The sequence below is a fragment of the Rhamphochromis sp. 'chilingali' genome (genome assembly GCF_963969265.1).
Source record: "Rhamphochromis sp. 'chilingali' genome assembly, chromosome: 1".
In the NCBI taxonomy this organism is placed as follows: domain Eukaryota; kingdom Metazoa; phylum Chordata; class Actinopteri; order Cichliformes; family Cichlidae; genus Rhamphochromis; species Rhamphochromis sp. 'chilingali'.
The window spans coordinates 48011542-48032347 of record NC_137929.1 but is presented as its reverse complement, the minus strand read 5'-3'; the positions used below and the strand labels follow the sequence as shown (position 1 = coordinate 48032347).

General features: G+C 41.1%; 1 protein-coding gene and 1 long non-coding RNA gene across 3 annotated transcripts; both read left to right on the top strand.

Annotated features, from left to right (window-relative positions):
• The first annotated feature begins 1154 nt into the window (after window positions 1–1154).
• LOC308401436 (uncharacterized protein) lies at window positions 1155–7157 on the top strand. 2 transcript variants are annotated; one of them, XM_080889641.1, is made up of 4 exons: window positions 1155–1311; window positions 4380–4435; window positions 4543–4902; window positions 5771–7157. In XM_080889641.1, exons 1-4 carry the CDS (start codon window positions 1226–1228, stop codon window positions 5962–5964), a joined length of 696 nt encoding a protein of 231 aa, XP_080745767.1. In that variant the 5' UTR covers window positions 1155–1225; the 3' UTR covers window positions 5965–7157. The 2 variants fall into 2 exon arrangements, with proteins under 2 accessions (XP_080745767.1, XP_080745768.1); XM_080889642.1 differs by having other exon boundaries at window positions 1155–1319.
• A 260-nt stretch (window positions 7158–7417) lies between these two features.
• LOC308401871 lies at window positions 7418–8709 on the top strand. The gene is made up of 3 exons (XR_013972634.1): window positions 7418–7747; window positions 7833–7944; window positions 8025–8709. It is a non-coding gene; the product is annotated as an uncharacterized lncRNA (long non-coding RNA).
• The last annotated feature ends 12097 nt before the right edge of the window (window positions 8710–20806 follow it).

Here is a 20806-nt window from a genome sequence, read left to right as displayed (position 1 = left end):
TTGTTTTTATTGTATATATTATTGTTAATAATAAATTAATTAAAGCAACAAAACAACCTGAAGGAAAGAGCCGGCTCTTTTTGGTGAGTAAAGCCGAAAGAGCCGGTTCTCTAAAAAGAGCCGGAAATCCCATCACTACACATAGTTTCCCAATTACGATGGAAATTTGAACGGCTGGTGTTCTGGGAATCCATCCTACCCGTTGTTTCTGAAATTAATTCATGAAATTAATTCAGTGCCAAACCATCCTACCTTTGTCAATGTGACCTACAAGCATACTTTAACAGCTAAAATTTAGTGGCAAATTGTCCTACCTTTGTGAATATGAGCTAGAAACACACTTTAACAGCTAAAATTAAGTGTCAAACCATGCTACCTTTGTGAATGTTACCTACAAGCATACTTTGACGGGTAAAATTAAGTGGCAAACCACCCTGGCTTTAAGAATATAAGCTTCAAGCATACTCTGATGGGCAACGTTAAGTGGCAAACCGTCATACCTACTTATATTTGTGCTGGAATTCCTCTGTGACTGCAGAAATGTGCATAAACTACTTACGGTAGGACGTTTTGCCAACGTAGAAGGTTGTCAGAACACCGGTTTGATCAGCCAGATCTGTTATTTGTCTCACGCACATTAGACAAACATTGTGAGTGTGGATGTTTTCCTAGTGCCCTTGAAAACAGCTGAATCGTAATAGATCACGTCAGTCCCGACCATTCCGCTTGATGCCCAAACAACACTGACAAAGGCAACCTGAACTCTTCCTTGTGTTAATAACAACAGTTAACCCTTTCACCTATACAGGAATACAAGCACATGGATAAATCAGATGTACACGAGGGCACGCGTTGTCTTCCCCGATGTGTAAAAACTGTGTAAAAAGTTGCCTCTCCAGCGTCACCGAAAAAAAGATCATAAAAAATAAACTTTTAGCTCATGTATCTGTTATACAAAATAAGCTTAACAGTGAGTTTGGACAAAAATGAATTGAATTTGTGATATCCAAATAACCGGAATATCAAGAAAAGCGGAGGAAAAAAGAAATAAAAACTCAGTCGAATTAGTTAAGAATGACTTGATTGGTCGATGGATGGCAACGTTTATAGAGGGCGGGGCTTCACTGCCCCGGGCTCACTGAAGACGACAGCGGTATATCTGAGAGAGGAAATCATAGGAGCACGGAGTTCGTTTTTGTGCTACATTTGTGTGTTTCCTTTTTTCATGTGTGAGGATGTAGCTCCGTGCTTCACTCGCTCAGCAGCGCCAGAGTTTTATTCCCACGGTGCCCTGTCCACAGTCATCGCAGGGTAAGCGGGTAAGCGCTTTTTCTCAGTGATTTCTTGGTCATTTTCACCTGCAGTGTCTTGTACTTCTGCTCTGAAGGATGCTGTCTTTTCACTCATTCATTAAACGGTTGGATCGTCTCAGTAAGGAGAGAAAAAAAGGACTTACATCGATTGGCTTGGTGAGGAAAGGATGTGCAACAGGTTTGGATTGAGGATAGAGGTGGAAATGTGCCTGCGAGTGAAGGTGGTGTGTTGAAGAGGTTGGATGGGGTACTTTGAGGAGAATGAAGAAAAATGAGAGAGAGGTGGGGGAGTAGTGATGGATGACGGTTGGTGATCCAGGAAATGCAAAGTGTTAATAAAGAGGAAGTGAGGGCAGCTGTGAAGGGGATGGAGAGTGGAAGTGCATGTGGCCCAGATGGCAAACCTGTGCAGGTGTGATATCTGGCAGAGAGAGAGAGAGAAAGAGAGAGAGCAGTGGAGTTTTTGAACTGACTGTTGAACACAATCATGGAACAAATGTGCTGGTGCTGATTTTCCAAGAGCAAGGGTGATGTGCAGAGCCCAAGTAAGTACAGGTGGCTCAAGCTGATGAGCCACACCGTGAAGATATGGGAAAAAGTTGTTGATGATCAGTGAGCAGCAGGCTTCATGCCAAGAAAGAGCTTCTTGAATGCAGTGATGATGAAGAGGCTGACAGATGAGGTCAGGCAATAGTGTCCGTGGACTGTGATGTTTGCAGATCACATATAGTGATTTGTAGTGAGAGTAGAGAGCAGGTGGAAGAAGCCTGGAGAGGTGGAGGGATGCTCTGGCTAGAAGTTGAAAGAAAGCCAGTAGAAGTAAGTCAGAGTACGTGTGTGTGAATGAGAAGGAGGCGGGTGTAACAGTGAAGGCAGATGAGTTTTAAATACCATCCAAAGCGAAAGACAAGAGAAGCGAGGAAGTGCGTGCAGGAAGGGTGGAGTGGGTGGAGACGAGTGTCAGAGGTGATTTGTGGGAGAAGGACCGCAGCTAGAGTGAAAAGACATTTTTCTTTTCCCCATATAAATATGTTGTTCTCCCAGCAGCTGTATTCAATAATCAGAGTCAACAAGACCAAAGAAGGAAATGTGCCTTTAGTACAGTAGATGAAACATTTCATTCACTTCCTGTTTCCTAAAACTGTACGCGTTGCATTAAAAAGCACACAGCCATTACCCTTTTGTGTCGACACCAAGATGTGAAGCAAGAACGGGAATAAACTTTAGTAATAATGTGGTTTACAAATTTGCAATAACAATCATGCAGTGAGAAAATAGTCTTTTGTTTATGTATATGCATCTGTTATCCTTTAATATTAGAGGAAAAAAATACTAATCTTTTTAAGAACTGAGAGGAATCCAGTGTGAGGTGAGGGGAGGAGGGGGCATGCAAACTCCACAGAGAAAGAGCGAGCAACTGTTTTTCAGTTGTTATGGTTTTAAAAATAATTTAGAAGCAGAAATAAAAGAAAAGTCTAAGGTTCTGCTGCAGGTTTCTGCTGCTAAAATATAACTTTGGATTTCTACAGAGTCAAACTAAAGCTTTGGCAGCAGCCTGCTGCTGCTGCTGCTTTCATTTCATTTGCCTGTCAAATCAACACAGAGAGGCCTGATGAACTCATGTCTGTGTTATTGATGAGAATTATTAGTTATTATTAATCTCTTGGTGTCTTTTACAGCTTGTCAAATAGTCGCAGCAGATGGCCCCGCCCCTCCCTGAGCCTGTTTCTGCTGGAGGTTTCTTCCTGTTAAAAGGGAGTTTTTCCTTCCCACTGTTGCCAAAACACTTGCTCATAGGAGGTCATATGATTGTTGTGCTTATGCTCACTTTGTAGCATAAGGCACCTGCCTTATGCTACAAAGTGAGTCTGTCTAACCCAGGGTGTCTTCCCCTTATCTGCATTAACACTGCCCGCTAGAATAAATGGGCCCTGATTTAGGGATAAGCTGTTTTCTAGTTTGGGCTACCCTTACCCCCTTCCTGATGTCATCCTCCCACTGTACCTGTCGACGGATGTAACTCACTGTGTTACGGCCTAATGATGATTTTTGAATTGGTTACCTCTGACACATAAATCCCAGCTTTCCCAATCCTCATCACAGCTAAGTTTTGCTTATAATTTAAATATATTTTTTTTAAGCATAAAAGTTATTCACTCATCACTAGAGGGCCTCCGTGATGACCGATCACTTTGAAATGGGACCAACGCACTGAACGAAGAAAAGAGAAAAGACAGTATCGATTGCACCACATTCATATCGATCTGACACCAATACCAGTGTCGACATGGATACTATTAATATTAATATTTCGATCTATCTGCCGATCCCTACTATGTACTGGGCGCGGACTAAGGCCATAGTAACTTTTTTTCTCCCAGAGGCTGAAGGGAATGATGCTTAGTGTTGCACAGCTGTGGTGAGTGACATTATAATAGCTCTGTGGCTGTTTGAGTCTCTATGAACTTGAGAAGCCAAAGCTAGAACGTGTTGATATATTTTTACTTTTCCAAACCTACCTCAAGTGCTTTGTTTTGATGACTTTTTTTGTAATAATCTTTGTCCTGGATTTTTTTTTTTTTAAAGTTGATGCTAACATGTTACTTTAACAAGAAGGACCTGAAGGACACACCGAAGTCAAAGTCGAGCTATATTTATTTGCAGCGTTTGCTACCTTTGTTGCTTCACACACCAATCCTGTCAGGTTCTGTTAACCTACTGAAATACAGAATGAATGACCAAGTGATGATAAACAGCTATGTGGGTCAGCCTCCCCTGAAACCACACCCTGAACCTGCTGCTCCACCCCATCCCTGCAGCTGAGTCATAAGCCACACCCGTCATGGTTGCATAAGCAGGATTCTGACTTCTACTGAAGTAAAAAGACTAAATATTTTTTTCAGCACTTGGTGACCGAGTTAACGTTACTTCTAACAAGATCATGAACAGGATCAGATGTTGTGATTAGTGAATGAAGTCAGACTGTAGATTTTCCTTCTTCTAGCTGTACTGACTGACCTTTGACCTCATGTGTTGATGACTCTTCACCTCTGTCTCCTCTCACAGGGAGAAGATGATCTGCAGGATCCTGCTGCTCATCATCCTCACCTCATGTGTCTCTGGTTAGTTTACAGCTTCACTTTATGAACTCCAAATAAAGCTCAACAACAGATTTGTTCCAGTTCTCAGTGTGTCGGCTCCTCTCTTTCCCTCTCTGTCTCCTCAACAGGATCATTTGTAGTCAATGTAACACAGACCTCCTATCAGGCAGAGGAGAACCACAACATCACACTGGAGTGGACGTTCACCACCAAACCTGACAACTCCACAAACTCTGTTTCCATCATCTGTCAACAGATGACTAATTATGAAACCTCAGGCTTCTATCATGTGTCCAGTGGTGTTGAGGTGTCAGAGTCTCAGGATGCAAAGTTTTCAGGACGAGTCCAGAGTGACAAAGACGCCCTCAGAGAAGGACGAATCAGACTTCAACTGTCCAGACTCAGGACTGATGACTCGGGTCTGTACCTGTGTGAGGTGAAAACAGAGTATGATTATGGCTTTGACTACTGTCGACTCAGCATACGTGGTAAGAAGATTAAAGCAGTACGAATTACTCCATCTTGACATTCAGAAACCAACAAAGAATATTTGTTTTCCTAAAACAAATAATACAATCAGTTTTTATTCTAAATATACATTCGAATAACACTTCTTTAAAAATAGCATAAATATATTGTACTGCTTTTATATAAAAGCAGTACAAATAGTTTTTATAAAGATTTAAAATTAGATGAAGTTCCTCCTGCCTGTGCTTTAAAGATCGAAGTAATGTAAATCTTGAAAGCATAAAGTCTGCAAATAGCTGTATTTTTTTTCTATCTGAAGGATACTGTGTCTGCATGTCAGAACCTTGAAAGGTTTTTTTTTTGCCTTTTCAAAGCTGGACAAAAGAGTAGAAAAGGCAATTTCCAATGTTCAAGGCACAGGTGTCGAACTCCAGGCCTCGAGGGCCGGTGTCCTGCAGGTTTTAGATGTGTCTTTGATCCAACACAGCTGATTTAAATGGCTAAATTACCTCCCCAACATGTCTTATAATTCTCCAGAGGCCTGGTAATGAAGTAATCATTTGATTCAGGTGTGTTGACCCATGGTGTTATCTAAAACCTGCAGGACACCGGCCCTTGAGTTCGACCCCCCAGGTTAAAGGGGTTATATGTCACTGTACTGATATACAGTTAACTTGTTGGTTCCCTTTAACTTCATATTTACCAATTCTGCAATATAAGAGAGCAGCAGGGCCTGTCAGTAATCTTATTGTTCATCGAGTTCTTTGTGCTCCAGTTGTTATCAAAGTTTTTTGTTGTTTCTTTCTTTATGATGTTTTCAGAACAGGAACTGCTAACAGCTACCAATGATATTAAAATATTCTCTCTTAATTTTTCTCTCCTTTGCAGCAGCTGCTGTTCGTTCCAAACCTCAGGGATCAACTTTGAGTCCATCAGCACACACCTGGATGCAAAGGATGGTCCTCTACACTTCACTGGGATTCGAACTGGCAGCTTTACTTGGCTTTGCAGTTTTACTGGTTAATCGCTTCTGTGCCTTAAGATGTCGTACTCGGCTGAGAAGATACCAAAATTTCATTTAAATGTTTAACAGGAGCTTTGTGGTGTCGTTTTGCACCAAGAGAAACTAAAAGCAGGACTTGGAGGGAGCCATCAGGCAGAAAACCTGAGGTTCAAGAATCCAAGACTGTGTAATGTATGTTTGAAGTATCAGAAAGCCTCATTGTGATATGAAGTGCATATTATGTGCTCATGTATCACTGCAGAAAGGATGATGGGGTAGGTTATGCTCCCATGTGTGTCCTGTTTATTATTTCTAAGCTGGACACTCATCCTGCCACCAAATGGGAACTTTAAAAAGAAAACAAAAAAAAAACTTTTGCTCTCTTCAGTTTGTACAGCCTTTAATCCACCAGAGGATTTAGCCTATAAATGTGCTGTTTTCCTATCAGCTGTATTCAGTGGTTAAACTTTAACAAGTGCCTGGACTCAACAAGACCAAAGAAGGAAATGTGCTGTTATTTAATCCTGACAGTAGGGACTGGACTTTGTTACGGCAGATAACACACTTCATTTGCTTCCTGTTTCCTCAACGTGTATGTGTTCCTTTAAGGAGCACACTGTCACGACCCTTGTTTTTACAAACAGCAATAAACTTTATTAATAACAGAGTTTACAAGATTTGCAATAACAAACATGCAGTGAGAAAATAGTCATTTCTTTATGCGCATACAAGAGTTAGGCTTTGTTATTAAACTTTGATACATGCATATTCCATAAACAAGGGTCTCAGGTGAGCAGATGGTTCAGTGTTTCATTGCTTATGGTTTTAAAAATACTTTAGAAGCAGAAATAAAAAAGTGTAAAATTCTGCTGCAGGTTTCTGTTCCTAAAATGTAACTTATGGTTTCAACAAACTCAAACTAAAGCTGTGGCAGCAGGCGGCTGCTGCTGCTTTTATTTCATTTCTCTCTCAAATCAACACACACAGGCTGATGAACTCGATTTCTTTGAGCTGGGCCCTGTTTCAGGAAGCCGGTTTAGTGGAAAAACTGAGTAAGTATACCCTGAGTTAACGAAAACTCTGGGTTTTCGGTTTCACAAAGCGAGTTCAGATGAAGCCTCAGTGAGTCACTATGACGACACACGCCGTGAAGCTAACCTGCCCCCTAGCAGGTTTACTACAACTAACCCTGACTGTCTCCGCCCCTTTGTCGGAAACCTGACAGTAGGAAGTGTCAGACATGGCGTGCCCCTTCCTTGAAGAGCCAGTAGATCGTGAAGCCCAAATTCTCTGCAGAGCTCTCCGCCGGGAGAGAGTGATCAGAGCGCGTTTGGACATTTTATCATTTCCTGATGATTTTCTGTGTGAACGTCACCGTTTCTCAGCACAATCTATAATTTATTTGGATAACATCCTCAGGCCATATATTACGCATGTGACACATCGCGGACATGCTCTCAGTTCATTACATATTATGTGTATTGCACTTCGGTTTTTTGCAAACGGGAGCTTTCTGTATAATATTGGTGACGCTGAGCACGTTTCCAAGGCTACTGTCTGTCGGGCAGTCAGGAATGTTACAGTTGCACTGAAACGTCTCCTGTACACGTTTGTGGTGTTCCCCGGTCATAGACCCACAAGATTTATCAAAGAGGGATGCCACAAAATTGCAGGTATCAGGATGACCAAAACTTAATTCATGATGTGGTGATACTTGAACTACTACTTAAATTTTACATTTATTTTCACGGTTCCCAGGCGTGATTGGCTATACAGATGGCACTCACATTCCAATCATTGCTCCTTCAGTAAATGAAGGAGACTATGTGAACAGGAAGTCTTTCCACAGCATTAATGTACAGGTACATAGTTCCCTGTAGCATTTCAAACTAACAAATTATTTCATTATAGTAATGGATGCTAATTTGTGTTCTCTGCACTGTGAAGATCATATGTGATGCTGCCAACATTATCACAAATGTGGAAGCCAAGTGGCCAGGCTCTGTCCATGACTCACAAATATTCCGTGAATGTACACTGAGCACAAAATTTGGACATGGTGAGTTGAGAATACTTTAAAATATATAAAGACCAATTGCTTCAGGGACATTTGAACTGAAGTGTATCCTTCTGTCTTAGGAGAGTTCACTGGCTACTTGCTTGGTGATAGGGGGTATCCATGTTTACCCTATTTGCTTACCCCTTACTCTGACCCTGAACCGGGCCCACAGCAGCGATATAATCTGGCTAATTGCAGGACAAGAGCCAGAGTTGAAATGACTATCGGAATGCTTAAGGCCCGGTTCCAGTGCCTGCAAAGACTCAGGGTCACCCCAGAAAGGGCATGTGACATTATTGTGGCATGTGTGATTCTTCACAACATTGCCACAATTAGAGGAGAACACTGTCCTTCTGAACCAGACATCAGCAGTGATCCAAACCATGAACATCCTGACCCTCCCACGGACATACAAGATGGAAGAGCAGTCAGAGACACCATATGTCACAATCATTTCTTTTGACCCATCACCTCAACATGTTGAAAGAAGAATAAACAGATTTTTTGTTCAACTGGCTTTATTGGTCGCCTGTATTTCCTGTACACAAAGTATTAAAAGATGTAAACCTCATAAAGTGTCTCTGTTGCTTCCTCCTCTGTAACAGCTGTCAATGTTTCTTCATTATTTTCCTGTAGTAAAGAAATAAACAACATTGCTGTTCTACTGTAAACTCATATAATCTGTGGAGTATTACTCACAACTGCATGTTGGTCTGGCTCAACAGGAGGCTGCACCAGATGCAGTACACCACCACCATCAACTGATAGAATATGAGGTTTATACAGGTCACTTATGACTTACAAGGGACCAAATGGCAATTAACAAACATACCAATCACCTTACACTTCATTGTCATTATGCTCTCAAAGACAACCAAGCCTGAGGGAAGGCAAAATCAGTAGGAAAATAACTTCACTACAAAATAATTCATTATGGTAAAGAGTTTATCAAATGAATGAGTAGCACTGCAAAGGTGACTGTGAAGAAAGGATGTATGCACATCATGTATTATTTTGAATTTACCCCCTATGTAGGCACTTGTGTCTTGCGGGGTTATTGACTCAGAGGATGTCCCCGCAGAGATGCCTTCGGCCACAGGGCGTCCACTGTTTTGGCTGAGGGCCAACTGCTCAGCCTCTGTGAGTGGTGGAGGACCCCCACCTGTTTTTCGGGCCTCCGCTTTTTTTCTGTTGGCTATAACGGGTCACATTTGAGCATACAGAGTAAGCAAATATGTACTTGTAATGTGCTCAGATAATTTCAATAAGTGCTTACAGAAAGAAAATTAATGTAGCCTCTAACTGCAATTGATTTACATGGGACGAACAGACCAAGCACTATGGCTCATAATACAATTACACCTTACCTGTTTGGACTATATTTTTATATTTCATTTTTACTTGCTGCCAGGAACGTTTGGGGCCTGTTGGGTTGCACCTGCGCTCACATCACATCACAAAATAAAATGTATAAAATAACAAATAAAATAACATATGATAAAATAACGTGTTAAATGGGTGGAAATCCCTCGATCAATGTTTATATTAACACTCAGGCATTGACTCTGTCGGCTATGTTTTGCCATGCATGCTCCCTTTCTTTTGCAGCTGTGGCTGTGTTACTTTTTTCCGCGGAATTTGCATGTTATCGGCATATGCTGCCATCAGAATTTCGGCCTCAAGCGCTGTGAAATACATTGACCGCGCCTTCTTTCCCTCCGTCTCCATGGTGACTCGCTTAATCTGTGCTCCGCTTATCAGGGCTTTATGTATCCTCGTCCGCGCGCTTCACTTGGGGTTAAAGCAACTCCGCGTTGATTGAACTAATTGTTATCAGCCTTTCTGAAACCGAATATTCCGAGTTGGACAGTTCGGGGTTACTCAACCCTGAGTATCGTTTTTCACTCTGAGTTTTCTAAACCGGCTTCCTGAAACAGGGCCCTGGAGTTCGTGAACTGGAGGAATTTCATATCTCATGCCCGATGCTTTCTTCTTGTTTTAAATCCAGTCTAAACTTTGAACCACACTCAGATTTCAAGACGCTGCCTGCAGGACACAAATCATGTCTGGAAACAGATTCTGAGGTCAATATGAGACGTTGTTCCTGCATGAAGATACAACATACAGTTCTTTATGCATTATGGAGGAGGAGCATAACAGCAACAAGAATTTCATCAAAATGATTTAGGCATGGATAGATTTGTTTTATAGGGAAAGAAAAATATCCATGAAAATAAGTATTTTCCTCCACTTATGGAACTAAGTGAAATTCACCCTCTTGGCCAGATGATGGTGCTATAAGCTCACCACTTCACTGTATCCAATCAAATATATTATTATTATTAGTAGTAGTAGTAGTATTAATAATAACTTATTATTATTTTATGGAACTTATTGCAAACTGCTTCAGTAAAACACCCTAAACAACACAATAAATATCAAACAAAATAAAAAAGCAACACTAACCAAACCATATCCATGTCAGTTAGGACATGCAAGAATTCCTTGATCTCTCAAAACAAGTTTAAAATTAACATTACTTAAAACAGTAATATGGGGGTTAAATGAGAACGTCAAAGATGTAATGAAATTTATAATAAAACAGTAAATGTTTGATCATTGTTTCATTCTTTACACATCGGAGGAAACAGCTGTAGTTGGGGCAGCTGTGGCTACAACTGTAGCTTGCCTCCACCAGTGTGTGAATGTGAGAGTGAATGAATAGTGGCATTGTACAGCGCTTTGAGGTTCTCGAATATATAAATGCAATCCATCATTATTATTATTAGTTATGTAACAGTCAAACCAAGTGTGGCACAAACATAATGAAACAGAAAAACTACAGTTTTCTGTTTTAGATCATAAACTGCTGTCTGACATTTCAAACAGATGTTATTGGGAGAGAGGTTCATGTCTATAAGTACATCTGAAATGATGTGTCCTCATAGGAAGCGGGTCCTTCAGAAAAAGTCTCCTTAGTCCTGATGGGTTGTGTCTCTAAGGCACTCCCTGCTGGGTTTTGTGGCTTTTTCTCCTTTCCAATAATCACAGAAACTACAGCAGCTACTCCCAGCCCCAGACCAACGTACAAGCTCATGCTTGACAGTGTCAGTCTCTGACGTTGATCAGCTGCTGTTGTAAAAAACACAGAGACATGTGTTGCCATTAAAATATATATTATGCATCTGTTATGAAAAGCAGTAATGCCCTTATTATCCTCAGTGGTGAAATTATATTTAAAGAAGAAAAAAAGAAAATAATACAAATACTCCTTAGTAATTTACCTGTGATGCTGAGGCGACAGCTCTCATAACCAGCACCATGATCAGTACCTCACACAGGTACAGACCCGAGTCATCGTCCTGAGTCTGGACAGTTGAAGATGCTGACACTTCAACACCATTGGACACATGATAGAAGCCAAAGGTTTTAAAATTAGTCTTGTGTTGACACCTGATGGAAACAGAGTTTGTGGATCCATCAGGTCTGGTGGTAAACGTCCACTCCAGTGTGATGTTGTGGTTCTCCTCTGCCTGATAGCAGGTCTGTGTCACATTGACTACAAATGATCCTGTTGAGGAGACAGAGAGGGAAAGAGAGGAGCAGACACACTGAGAACTGGAACAAATCTGATATGATTATACTGTAATTTTAAGTACAGCATAATTTGCTTTAAGTAATGCGTGATTTCATGTGGAAAAACAGTATTTTCTATTGATCTGTTTGCTGTTTCATTCATTATGTTGAAGGATGTTCTACTGTCATTTAATGTCATTCTGTCAGCATGACAGAATTAAAAATAAACTCTTCTAATTTCCTACTAAATGTAGTGTTACTGAGGGAAACAAGAAACAATCCTGCAGTGTTAAAATAGATATAAGCAATTTTTTGTAATTTAGTCAATGCAATGAAAAAAAAAAAAAAAACTGGACTGAGTTGCCAGCTATGGTTATTAGTCATCATTCGGATACTTGACACTTTTTAGATCATACTTCACTTTCACAAAACAGACATTTTTCATTTGTGGACCTTCTGTTTCAGAAACACAACCTCCTCCGGTACACTCTCAGGGATACAACTGGACATTGAGTCACACTGTCGCATCCAATCATAACTGGAATAATTCAATTCAATTCAAGTTGTTTTATTTAAATGCCGCCAAATCACAAGAACAGTCACCTCAAGGCGCTTTATATTGTACAGTAGATCGTACAATAATACATACAGAGAAAAACCCAACAATCATATGACCCCCTATGAGCAAGCACTTTGGCGACAGTAGGAAGGAAAAACTCCCTTTTAACAGGAAGAAATCTCCAGCAGAACCAGGCTCAGGGAGGGGCGGGGCCATCTGCTGCGACTGGTTGGGGTGAGAGAAGGAAGACAGGATAAAGACATGCTGTGGAAGAGAGACAGAGATTAATAACAGATATGATTCAGTGCAGAGAGGTCTGTTAACACATACTGAGTGAGAAAGGTGACTGAAGAAGAAATACTCAATGCATCACGGGAATCCCCAGCAGCCTACATCTTTTGCAGCATAACTGCACAGCATGGGGTATTTTACTTAAACAAATTTCTAGGGTTTAGCTGAATTGATGCTGATTCCATACTAGTGTTGCACTGCAGGATTGAAAGAGACAGTATACAATAAGTGGAGATAAAGCACTGATACATAATCTAAAACAAATTCCTATAAAACTTCAGCAAAACCGTAATGTCACACTTTCATGTAATGCAGTAAATCTTTCACAGTTGGACACAGAGTTATCAGTGTCAGTATAATGTTGTTTTCCACAGACATTAAACACTTTGAAAGACTTCAACCCAGGCCGCTACACAGATGGGTGTTAGCCTGCAGTGCACAGACTGCTGACTCAACCAGGTCAGCTGTCCTGGCACCTGCTGTGTAAATCACCTGTCCTGAATTCTCCTTCAGCAAAAATTAAAATGCAAAACAGCACTGAATTGCCATACCACTATCATGACGTGGCTGTAATAGTCAAATGAAAATGATAAAAGCAGTAAAACAGAGGGAGTTACAGAAACTGGTCAGCTTCTCTGCTTTTTAATCTTTAATCTTTTTCTTATTTTAAAACGTGCTGTTTAGCAGTTCACAATGTCAGTTTACACCACTTATCAAAATAACGTCAAACATACTTTTATGCCTGTGGTGGGGCGTGGTCTGCGCTGCTGCTGCAGGGGAGGTGGATGCAACTGCACGGCATCTGCAATCATGCCTCACCGACATAAAAAGTCTGCACTGGGTCCTGGTTATTGTTGCTGTTGGTGTTTGTGCTCCAGCCGTGTGGAAATGACAACCGCTGATGAAAGCAAGTCAGTAAAGATGCTGAAAAGCACGAAAACGTCATTGGGTCTGCCGTGGTTTCTTTACAATGCCACAGTCTGAAGAGCTGTACAGAGACTAAAGAGAGTCAGAAGCACTGGATACTTTATGTTAACAAACAGCATTGTCAGGGCTACACATGCAAGAAGTGGTCTTACTTTGCTCAAATTCAGGCAAACAGCTTGATGCCTTGATGTTCGTGTTTTGCGCCTGTTTTAAGATATTTCAGAACTTTTATTTGATATCAGATGAATCATTCCAAGAAGAAAGAAAGTTTAAAATTGGTTAAACAAAAGAAAAATCTAATAAATTTGATAAACTGCCTATCTTTAATTCGTGGTATTTAATTCTTTGTTGAATATTTTTGACTTGTTGTGCTTCAATAGTTAGCAGTGTTGCATTTCCATGCAGCCTTTGCATGCTATTCCAGAGGAGTCTGTTCAGTGACAGGTTGCTTCTCCCAAAGACAAGAACCAACAGACTTAAAAACTCCTTTGTCCCACACGCCATCAGACTGTTTAACTCCTCCCTGGAGGGGAGAGGGAGGGGAAACAGGAGGACAAAGGAGGGGGGAACAACTAAGCTGTAGTGCCTCTTCACTTCACTGTGCAATTACCTTTTGTGCAATACTTTTTGTTAATATCCAACAGTGCAATAGAGTTCAATATTTGAAATGTGCAATTCCTTTGTATTCTTATTCCTATTTATCCCTTTTGTATTCTCTGTATTTATATATGTCCTGGATTTATATATGTGTATATATAGTATATTTCTGCTCACATTCTGTAACTTCTGTTGGTGCTGTGCTATTTGGGAACCGAATTTCCCAGAGGAACCCACCCAAGGGATTAATAAAGTTTTATCTAATCTAATCTATCTAACCTCTCTATTCCTATGCTTGCATGAGTGTTCTTTCAATGTTAGAGCCACTGCTAATCCATAAATGGTTGTAGGTGTGGGGGTGAATGATTTCCTATCTCTCGGTTGCTAGTGAGCTGTGCAGGATGTGCTGTCTTAGTTAGCCATTGTTGTGGAAGTTTCCCTTTAAATAAAGCCTGCAGACGAGCGGTGAGCGGTAGCTAACATTCTTTAATCAAAAACAAAGAACAGACAAACCAAGCTTGTGGAGAGCCTACATGACCGCGGGGCAGACGGTCAGCAGAGTCTCCCTGAGCCTAGCATGGCTCTCAGTTAAAAACCTTCTCCAGGAACAAAATACAGTACACAGCTGTTTCACACCTTAAGGTTCACACTCCCTTGCTACCTCACAGAGTCCTCAAAGAAAGAAAAGATTCTTCCTGTGGAGCTGTCTGCTTCCCCCCAACATCCTTACTAGACCCCCACCATCTGTCTAACTGCATGAGTGTGAGACATGTTAGAATCCAGTGGCACCAAGGTATCATACAATAAAATAATGTGATTAATACATAAGTAAAAGAAATTCCTATACACCATCACAGATAATATAAAACAAAACTGTGACATTGTCCTGCACTAAAGTCAACAAATACTTGTGAGAGCTGTGAAGTATAATCTCAGGCTTTAGGGTGCACAGTTTCACCTAGTAGTTTTTTCCCTTCTGACTCATCTGCAGATAATGGCATAGACAGATGATTTTATTATGGTCTTCTCTCTCTGGTAAATCTTTATTTATGAGTGCAGACAGTTAGCTTAACCCTTTAACTACTCCACCAAGAAAAAAGCAATGGAAAACGTCTTATGTGCTCGACCACTTGGTTGTTAATGGTTTAAGGAGTGGATATTTTCCAGAGACTTGAGCTGTGACTCCGGGCAGACGAAGTCTGACTCTTCTTCCCCCCAGAGTGTCTCTGTCACACTGAACCCATCCTGCAGACTGTGTGTAGGGAGTCCTCAACACCTTTTATCATTTTATATAAAATTTTATCCAACTGGTAAAAACAAATCCCATTGATGAGAGAGATATCCGTTTGGATCCGACTGTCCAAACTGATGTTAATGGTCTCCTCTTCCTCTGCCTTTTTGATGTTTGAAATCCGTTTGACAACAAACCTCCCTGTTGAGGAAATGAAGAAAGAACTGTCACAATTAAAGCTGAGAGTCTGGAGAGTTCTCTGTTATGTGTACCTTATCTGCACCATGTTTTCTTGCTGATTACAAGTAAGTTGTAGGTGTAAAGTTTTTATAATGTGTTATGAACTCTCAGGAAAAGGAAGCGATGCTTCAGTTTACTGCATAGATAACATGAATATGGGTAATAATGACAGTTTAAACATGAATACAGTTTGTTCTGTATCAAGTAAAGGTAGTTGAAACTAGAAGGAGTTTCTCGTCCTCCCAGTTAATAAGTCATGACCAGAGGGCGTGTGGTGATAGCTGTGTATACTGAACACATTTCTGTATTTAGGGAGATAAGAATAATTTGATATCTCTAATTCACAGCCTTCTTGCTGTCAGAAATTGGTGCTAATACACAAAAAAGTGCAGATTTCCTTCACACATTTAATCTTCAGTGATATATTTTTCTTTTCTTTTGTAATAGCAACTCAATTAAACACGGATATACTTTGGCTACAGATTATTTAAAGTGCTTCAGGATCTATACACACTCAAATCATCTGTGTTGATCCAAATGTAATTTCTAAAGATAAACAGATGGAGACTCTGACTATGGTAGAATGTAAACTGCAGCTTCTTTGTAGAAGTGTTTCTAGAAGCTCTGAAGACCTAAAGGAACCCAAATGAACAATATTGCATTTCTTATTGTGCACTTAAACTATTACAGAACTGTTATTAACTGTACAAACATGAAACACAAACAGTTTAAACCTCATTTCACCTGAATTATTTAAAGTATCTGAAAGGATTGTGAACAATACTTGACATTTTTTTCTGTAAGTTGAAGATGGAAAAATAAATGCTGACATTTGAAATCGAGATGTAGTCTGAGTTATAGATTATGAAAATATCATTGCAGTAAACTCACCTGTAAATCAATCCCTTTACAAAGGTGAACCAGAAGAGTTAATGCATTTCTAGTGTAATGCATTAACTTATCCTAACCTCATTAAAAAAAAATCCACATCCTTACCTGTTGGTAAACTGCTGAATGTGCAGAGATGATAACATAGTGTTCACTCTATGTTAAAAATGAAACCACAGAGACTGATGCCAAAATGCCTATCTGTGAGCAGCCAGCTACTTGTTTGTGTATACAGCATAAAAAGTAACACTGCATATCAACTTGGTGTCTTTGGGCAGTTTGGGCGGACTGAAGATGCATAACAGAGCTGGAGGTTGTTTTTGGAAACAGATACCAACTCAAAGAAGAGGATGCAGCAGGAGTATGTATCTCTCCAGTTGTTTATGTTAGTATTTATATTTTTAAGTGCAAAAAAAGAACAGCAGATTTATAGTAGGGATTTCTTGGCAGGGAACCTTACTTTCTCTCAGTGGAAAACCTTTGGTCAGATGTAATTGAATTTTCATGTGGTGTTCTGCAAGGATCTGTTTTAAGACCTTTGTTATTCTTATTATAGATCTTGTCATTACACCTTATTAGTAGTAGTTTTAAATTATTTTCCTATTCCATTCTAATGGATTGTCTTAAGGCAATTAATGGCTGGATGGCAAACTATTTTCTGCAGCTTAACGCAGACAGCACTGAGTGTTTAATATTTGCAGCAGAGAGCAATAAGCCCTAAATGAAACAATACCTGGGTTCTTTCTCATTCACAGTAAAAGCTCACTAACTCATCTAATTCCAGTATAATAAACTGGACTATTTATCTATTTATCCAGTTATTATTTGCCACAGGGCCCAAATTAAGTATCACAGTCATTAAAAAAATAAAAGGAAGAAAAAAAGAAACTTAGATGTTTTTGCTGCTTTCATAATATTGATGGGAACTTCCCAGACTGAAATTTGTCAGAATATTGGAGACATTACCAGATCTAACTGAGACATTTAGCAAGAATAATTTCTTAAGAAACTGTAACAGGTAGAACAGTCTCGGGGTACACTAACTTACACAGTCATCCATGCATCCACCCTTTACTGCTATCTGTGTTCATGTTGTGGGCTCAAAACTCTATGCAGGGAAACTCAGACCTCCGTCAGCCCAACAATCTTTGTGCTCATCCATGGGGACACCGAGCTGTTCCTAAGCCTAATGTCAGCAATAAGCCATGGGTCTGCCCCGGAGCCTCTTAGTGGTAGGAAATGCCGAAACACTTCACCTAGAAACCTTAGAAGCGTCCAGGAGGCATCCTAATTAGATGCCCGAACTACCTAAACTGTCTCCTTTCAATGTGTAGGATTAGCAACTCTACTCTGAGTCCCTCTTGAATTACTGACCTCCCCATATCTTTGAGGGAGAGCCCAGCCACTCTTTGAATGAACTCACTTCCCCTGCTTCACAAGAAATGGGATGCAGTAGCAATAGGTCTTATAGAGTTATTATACCAAATTTAAAACATTTAGTTCAATTCATGATCCGTATATAAAGAAGAGGTAAGGAGAGTGGTACAACAGCGAGTCTCTACAGTCATCTATAAATCGTTTGTAAATGTCGAGTCCTAGTTTGGGGATGTATTTCAGCCAGTCAAAATTGATGCAATTATGAATGCCGATTCAGATACGTTCAGATTTTGTACACTATGAAATAAAATCTGGAAAAAAATCAGACTGGCAGCTTCTTTAGCCTTAAAAGTACAGCTCGGTAGAAATGCATACATTGCACACAGTCAGTCATGGCTTGACCTCTCCAGAGGATCTCAAACTTGTTGAAGCAGTGTGGGATCATCCTGACAGAAAACAGAAGGCAACCAGCATCAGAAAAAGAGCTTTCACTGTAAAAATCAGGATCACGAACAGGATCACATGTTGTAATGACTGAATGAAGTCAGACTGTAGATTTTCCTTCTTCTAGCTGTACTGACTGACCTTTGACCTCATGTGTTGATGACTCTTCACCTCTGTCTCCTCTCACAGGGAGAAGATGATCTGCAGGATCCTGCTGCTCATCATCATCACCTCATGTGTCTCTGGTTCGTTTACAGCTTCACTTTATGAACTCCAAATAAAGCTCAACAACAGATTTGTTCCAGTTCTCAGTGTGTCTGCTCCTCTCTTTCCCTCTCTGTCTCCTCAACAGGATCATTTGTAGTCAATGTGACACAGACCTGCTATCAGGCAGAGGAGAACCACAACATCACACTGGAGTGGACGTTCACCACCAAACCTGACAGATCCACCAAAACTCTCAACATCATTTGTTGCCTTATTGCTCGCCATGAACACTTTGTCCTGTATCGTGTCATTCATGGTGTTGAGTTGTCAAAGTCTCGGGATAAAACATTTTCAGGACGAGTCCAGAGTGACAAAGACGCCCTCAGAGAAGGACGAATCAGACTTCAACTGTCCAGACTCAGGACTGATGACTCGGGTCTGTACCTGTGTGAGGTCAACACTGATTACAGGTTCAGTTCTGCCAGATGCAGAGTCAGTGTTTCTGGTAAGTTATTTATTTCACCTTTTTTAAAGGATAATTATCAGTGTCACACTGAGCAGTATGTGGAGATTTCTTTTATTTGTCTGATTTTTTAATTTGTTTATGTCCTGTAAAATTTACTCTACAGTTGTTTATGAGTCTAGTCATGGCTGAAAAATAGCTCCAAATTAAGGGTTTTCTATTTGCTTCTTAATTTTATTTGTATGTAGTTTCTTTATTTAACTTTATTTTTAAACTCTAGTTATAGTTATATTTTAGTTATTCTTGGTATTTGTATTTATGGAGTTTAAGAAGCCACCTGAGTGTTTTCCTCCATCGTATCCCCTTGTGTTATTCTCTCTGTTAAAGAGGACATGAAACACTACAAATATAAAGGATAATTTACATCATTCAGCCATGCTCTCAAAAAATGAGATAGATGTAACACTGTCTGTTAAGCTGAATTTAAGAAATAAGTAATTCAGTAGTAGTAGCACCATCTTCTGTCAGACATGAGCGAGACAGATAAATATGAAGGCATGCCGGCTCGGACGTCGCCCGGATCAACAAGGTCCGCGTCAGGTGTTGAGGAACCAGGGCACCCTGACGAAAAGTGGGCTACTGGAACAAGAAGGCATCGGTGGGCAAGAGACGAAAACAGGGCGTTGTTGGAATGCTACTACGCAAGTAACCCCGGCGGAAGGGGCTACATGAATAGGCTGAGGGACCTATGGATTCTTCGATACCCAACATCCACAATGACGGCGAAACAACTAGTAGCTCAGTGTTCCAGTGTAGCACGGAGGGAGGTTAGCCAACTAACGGAGTTGCAGAAAGGTGCGACAAAGAAGGTGCATAAGAAATACAGCAAGCTGTCCATACCTGAGGCCTTAGAAACTGCCAAGCAAAGACTCACAGCCTTGGCCAGCCGCTTGAGAAGGTACACCAGAGAGATAGAAGGCAGGAGAATAAACCAGCTGTTCTCCACAGAACCAGCAAAGGTGTACTCTCAGTGGCAAGGGAACAATAAGAGAACAGCACCACCAAGGCTGGAGACCGAGCAATACTGGAAGAGCATATGGGAGAAGGACGCAACCCATAACGGCAATGCTCAGTGGCTAGTGGATCTGAGGGCAGACCACAGCAACCTCCCCGAACAGTAACCATCACAGTGGCAAATATCCAAGAAAGGGTCTCCAGTATGAAGAGTTGGACAGCACCAGGGCCCGACATGGTTCACGCCTGCTGACTGCACTCCACGAGCGTCTAGCAGCACAAATGAACCAGCTGCTAGTTAACGAGAGACACCCGGAATGGCTAACCGAAGGTCGGACGGTCCTGATCCCCAAGGACCCCAAGAAGGGACCGGTCCCCTCCAACTACCGACCAATAACCTGCCTCAGTACTACATGGAAGCTCCTGTCAGGCATCATATCGGCTAAGATGAACAGGCACATGGGTCAATACATGAGCGGGACACAGAAAGGAATTGGCAAGAATACCAGAGGCGCAAAACACCAGCTACTGGTAGACAGAACAGTCAGCCGAGACTGCAAGACCAGACTGACCAACCTGTGCACTGCCTGGATTGATTACAAGAAGGCCTATGACTCAATGCCCCACAGCTGGATACTGGAATGCCTAGAATTGTACAAGATCAATGGGACCCTAAGAGCCTTCATCAGGAACTCAATGGGGATGTGGCGTACAACACTAGAGGCCAACTCCAAGCCCATAGCACAAGTCACCATCAAGTGCGGGATCTACCAAGGAGATGCTCTGTCCCCACTGCTGTTCTGCATAGGCCTGAACCCCCTCAGTGAGATCATTAACAAGACTGGCTACGGATACCGACTACGGAACACAAAGAGAGGGAAGGTAGTCAGAACTGAGGGGATTGAACTACCAGAAGGCAACATTGCAGACATAGAGGACAGTTACAAGTACCTGGGGATCCCGCAGGCGAATGGGAACCATGAAGAGGCCGCTAGAAAAGCTGCAACCACCAAGTACCTGCAGAGGGTCAGGCAAGTCCTGAGGAGTC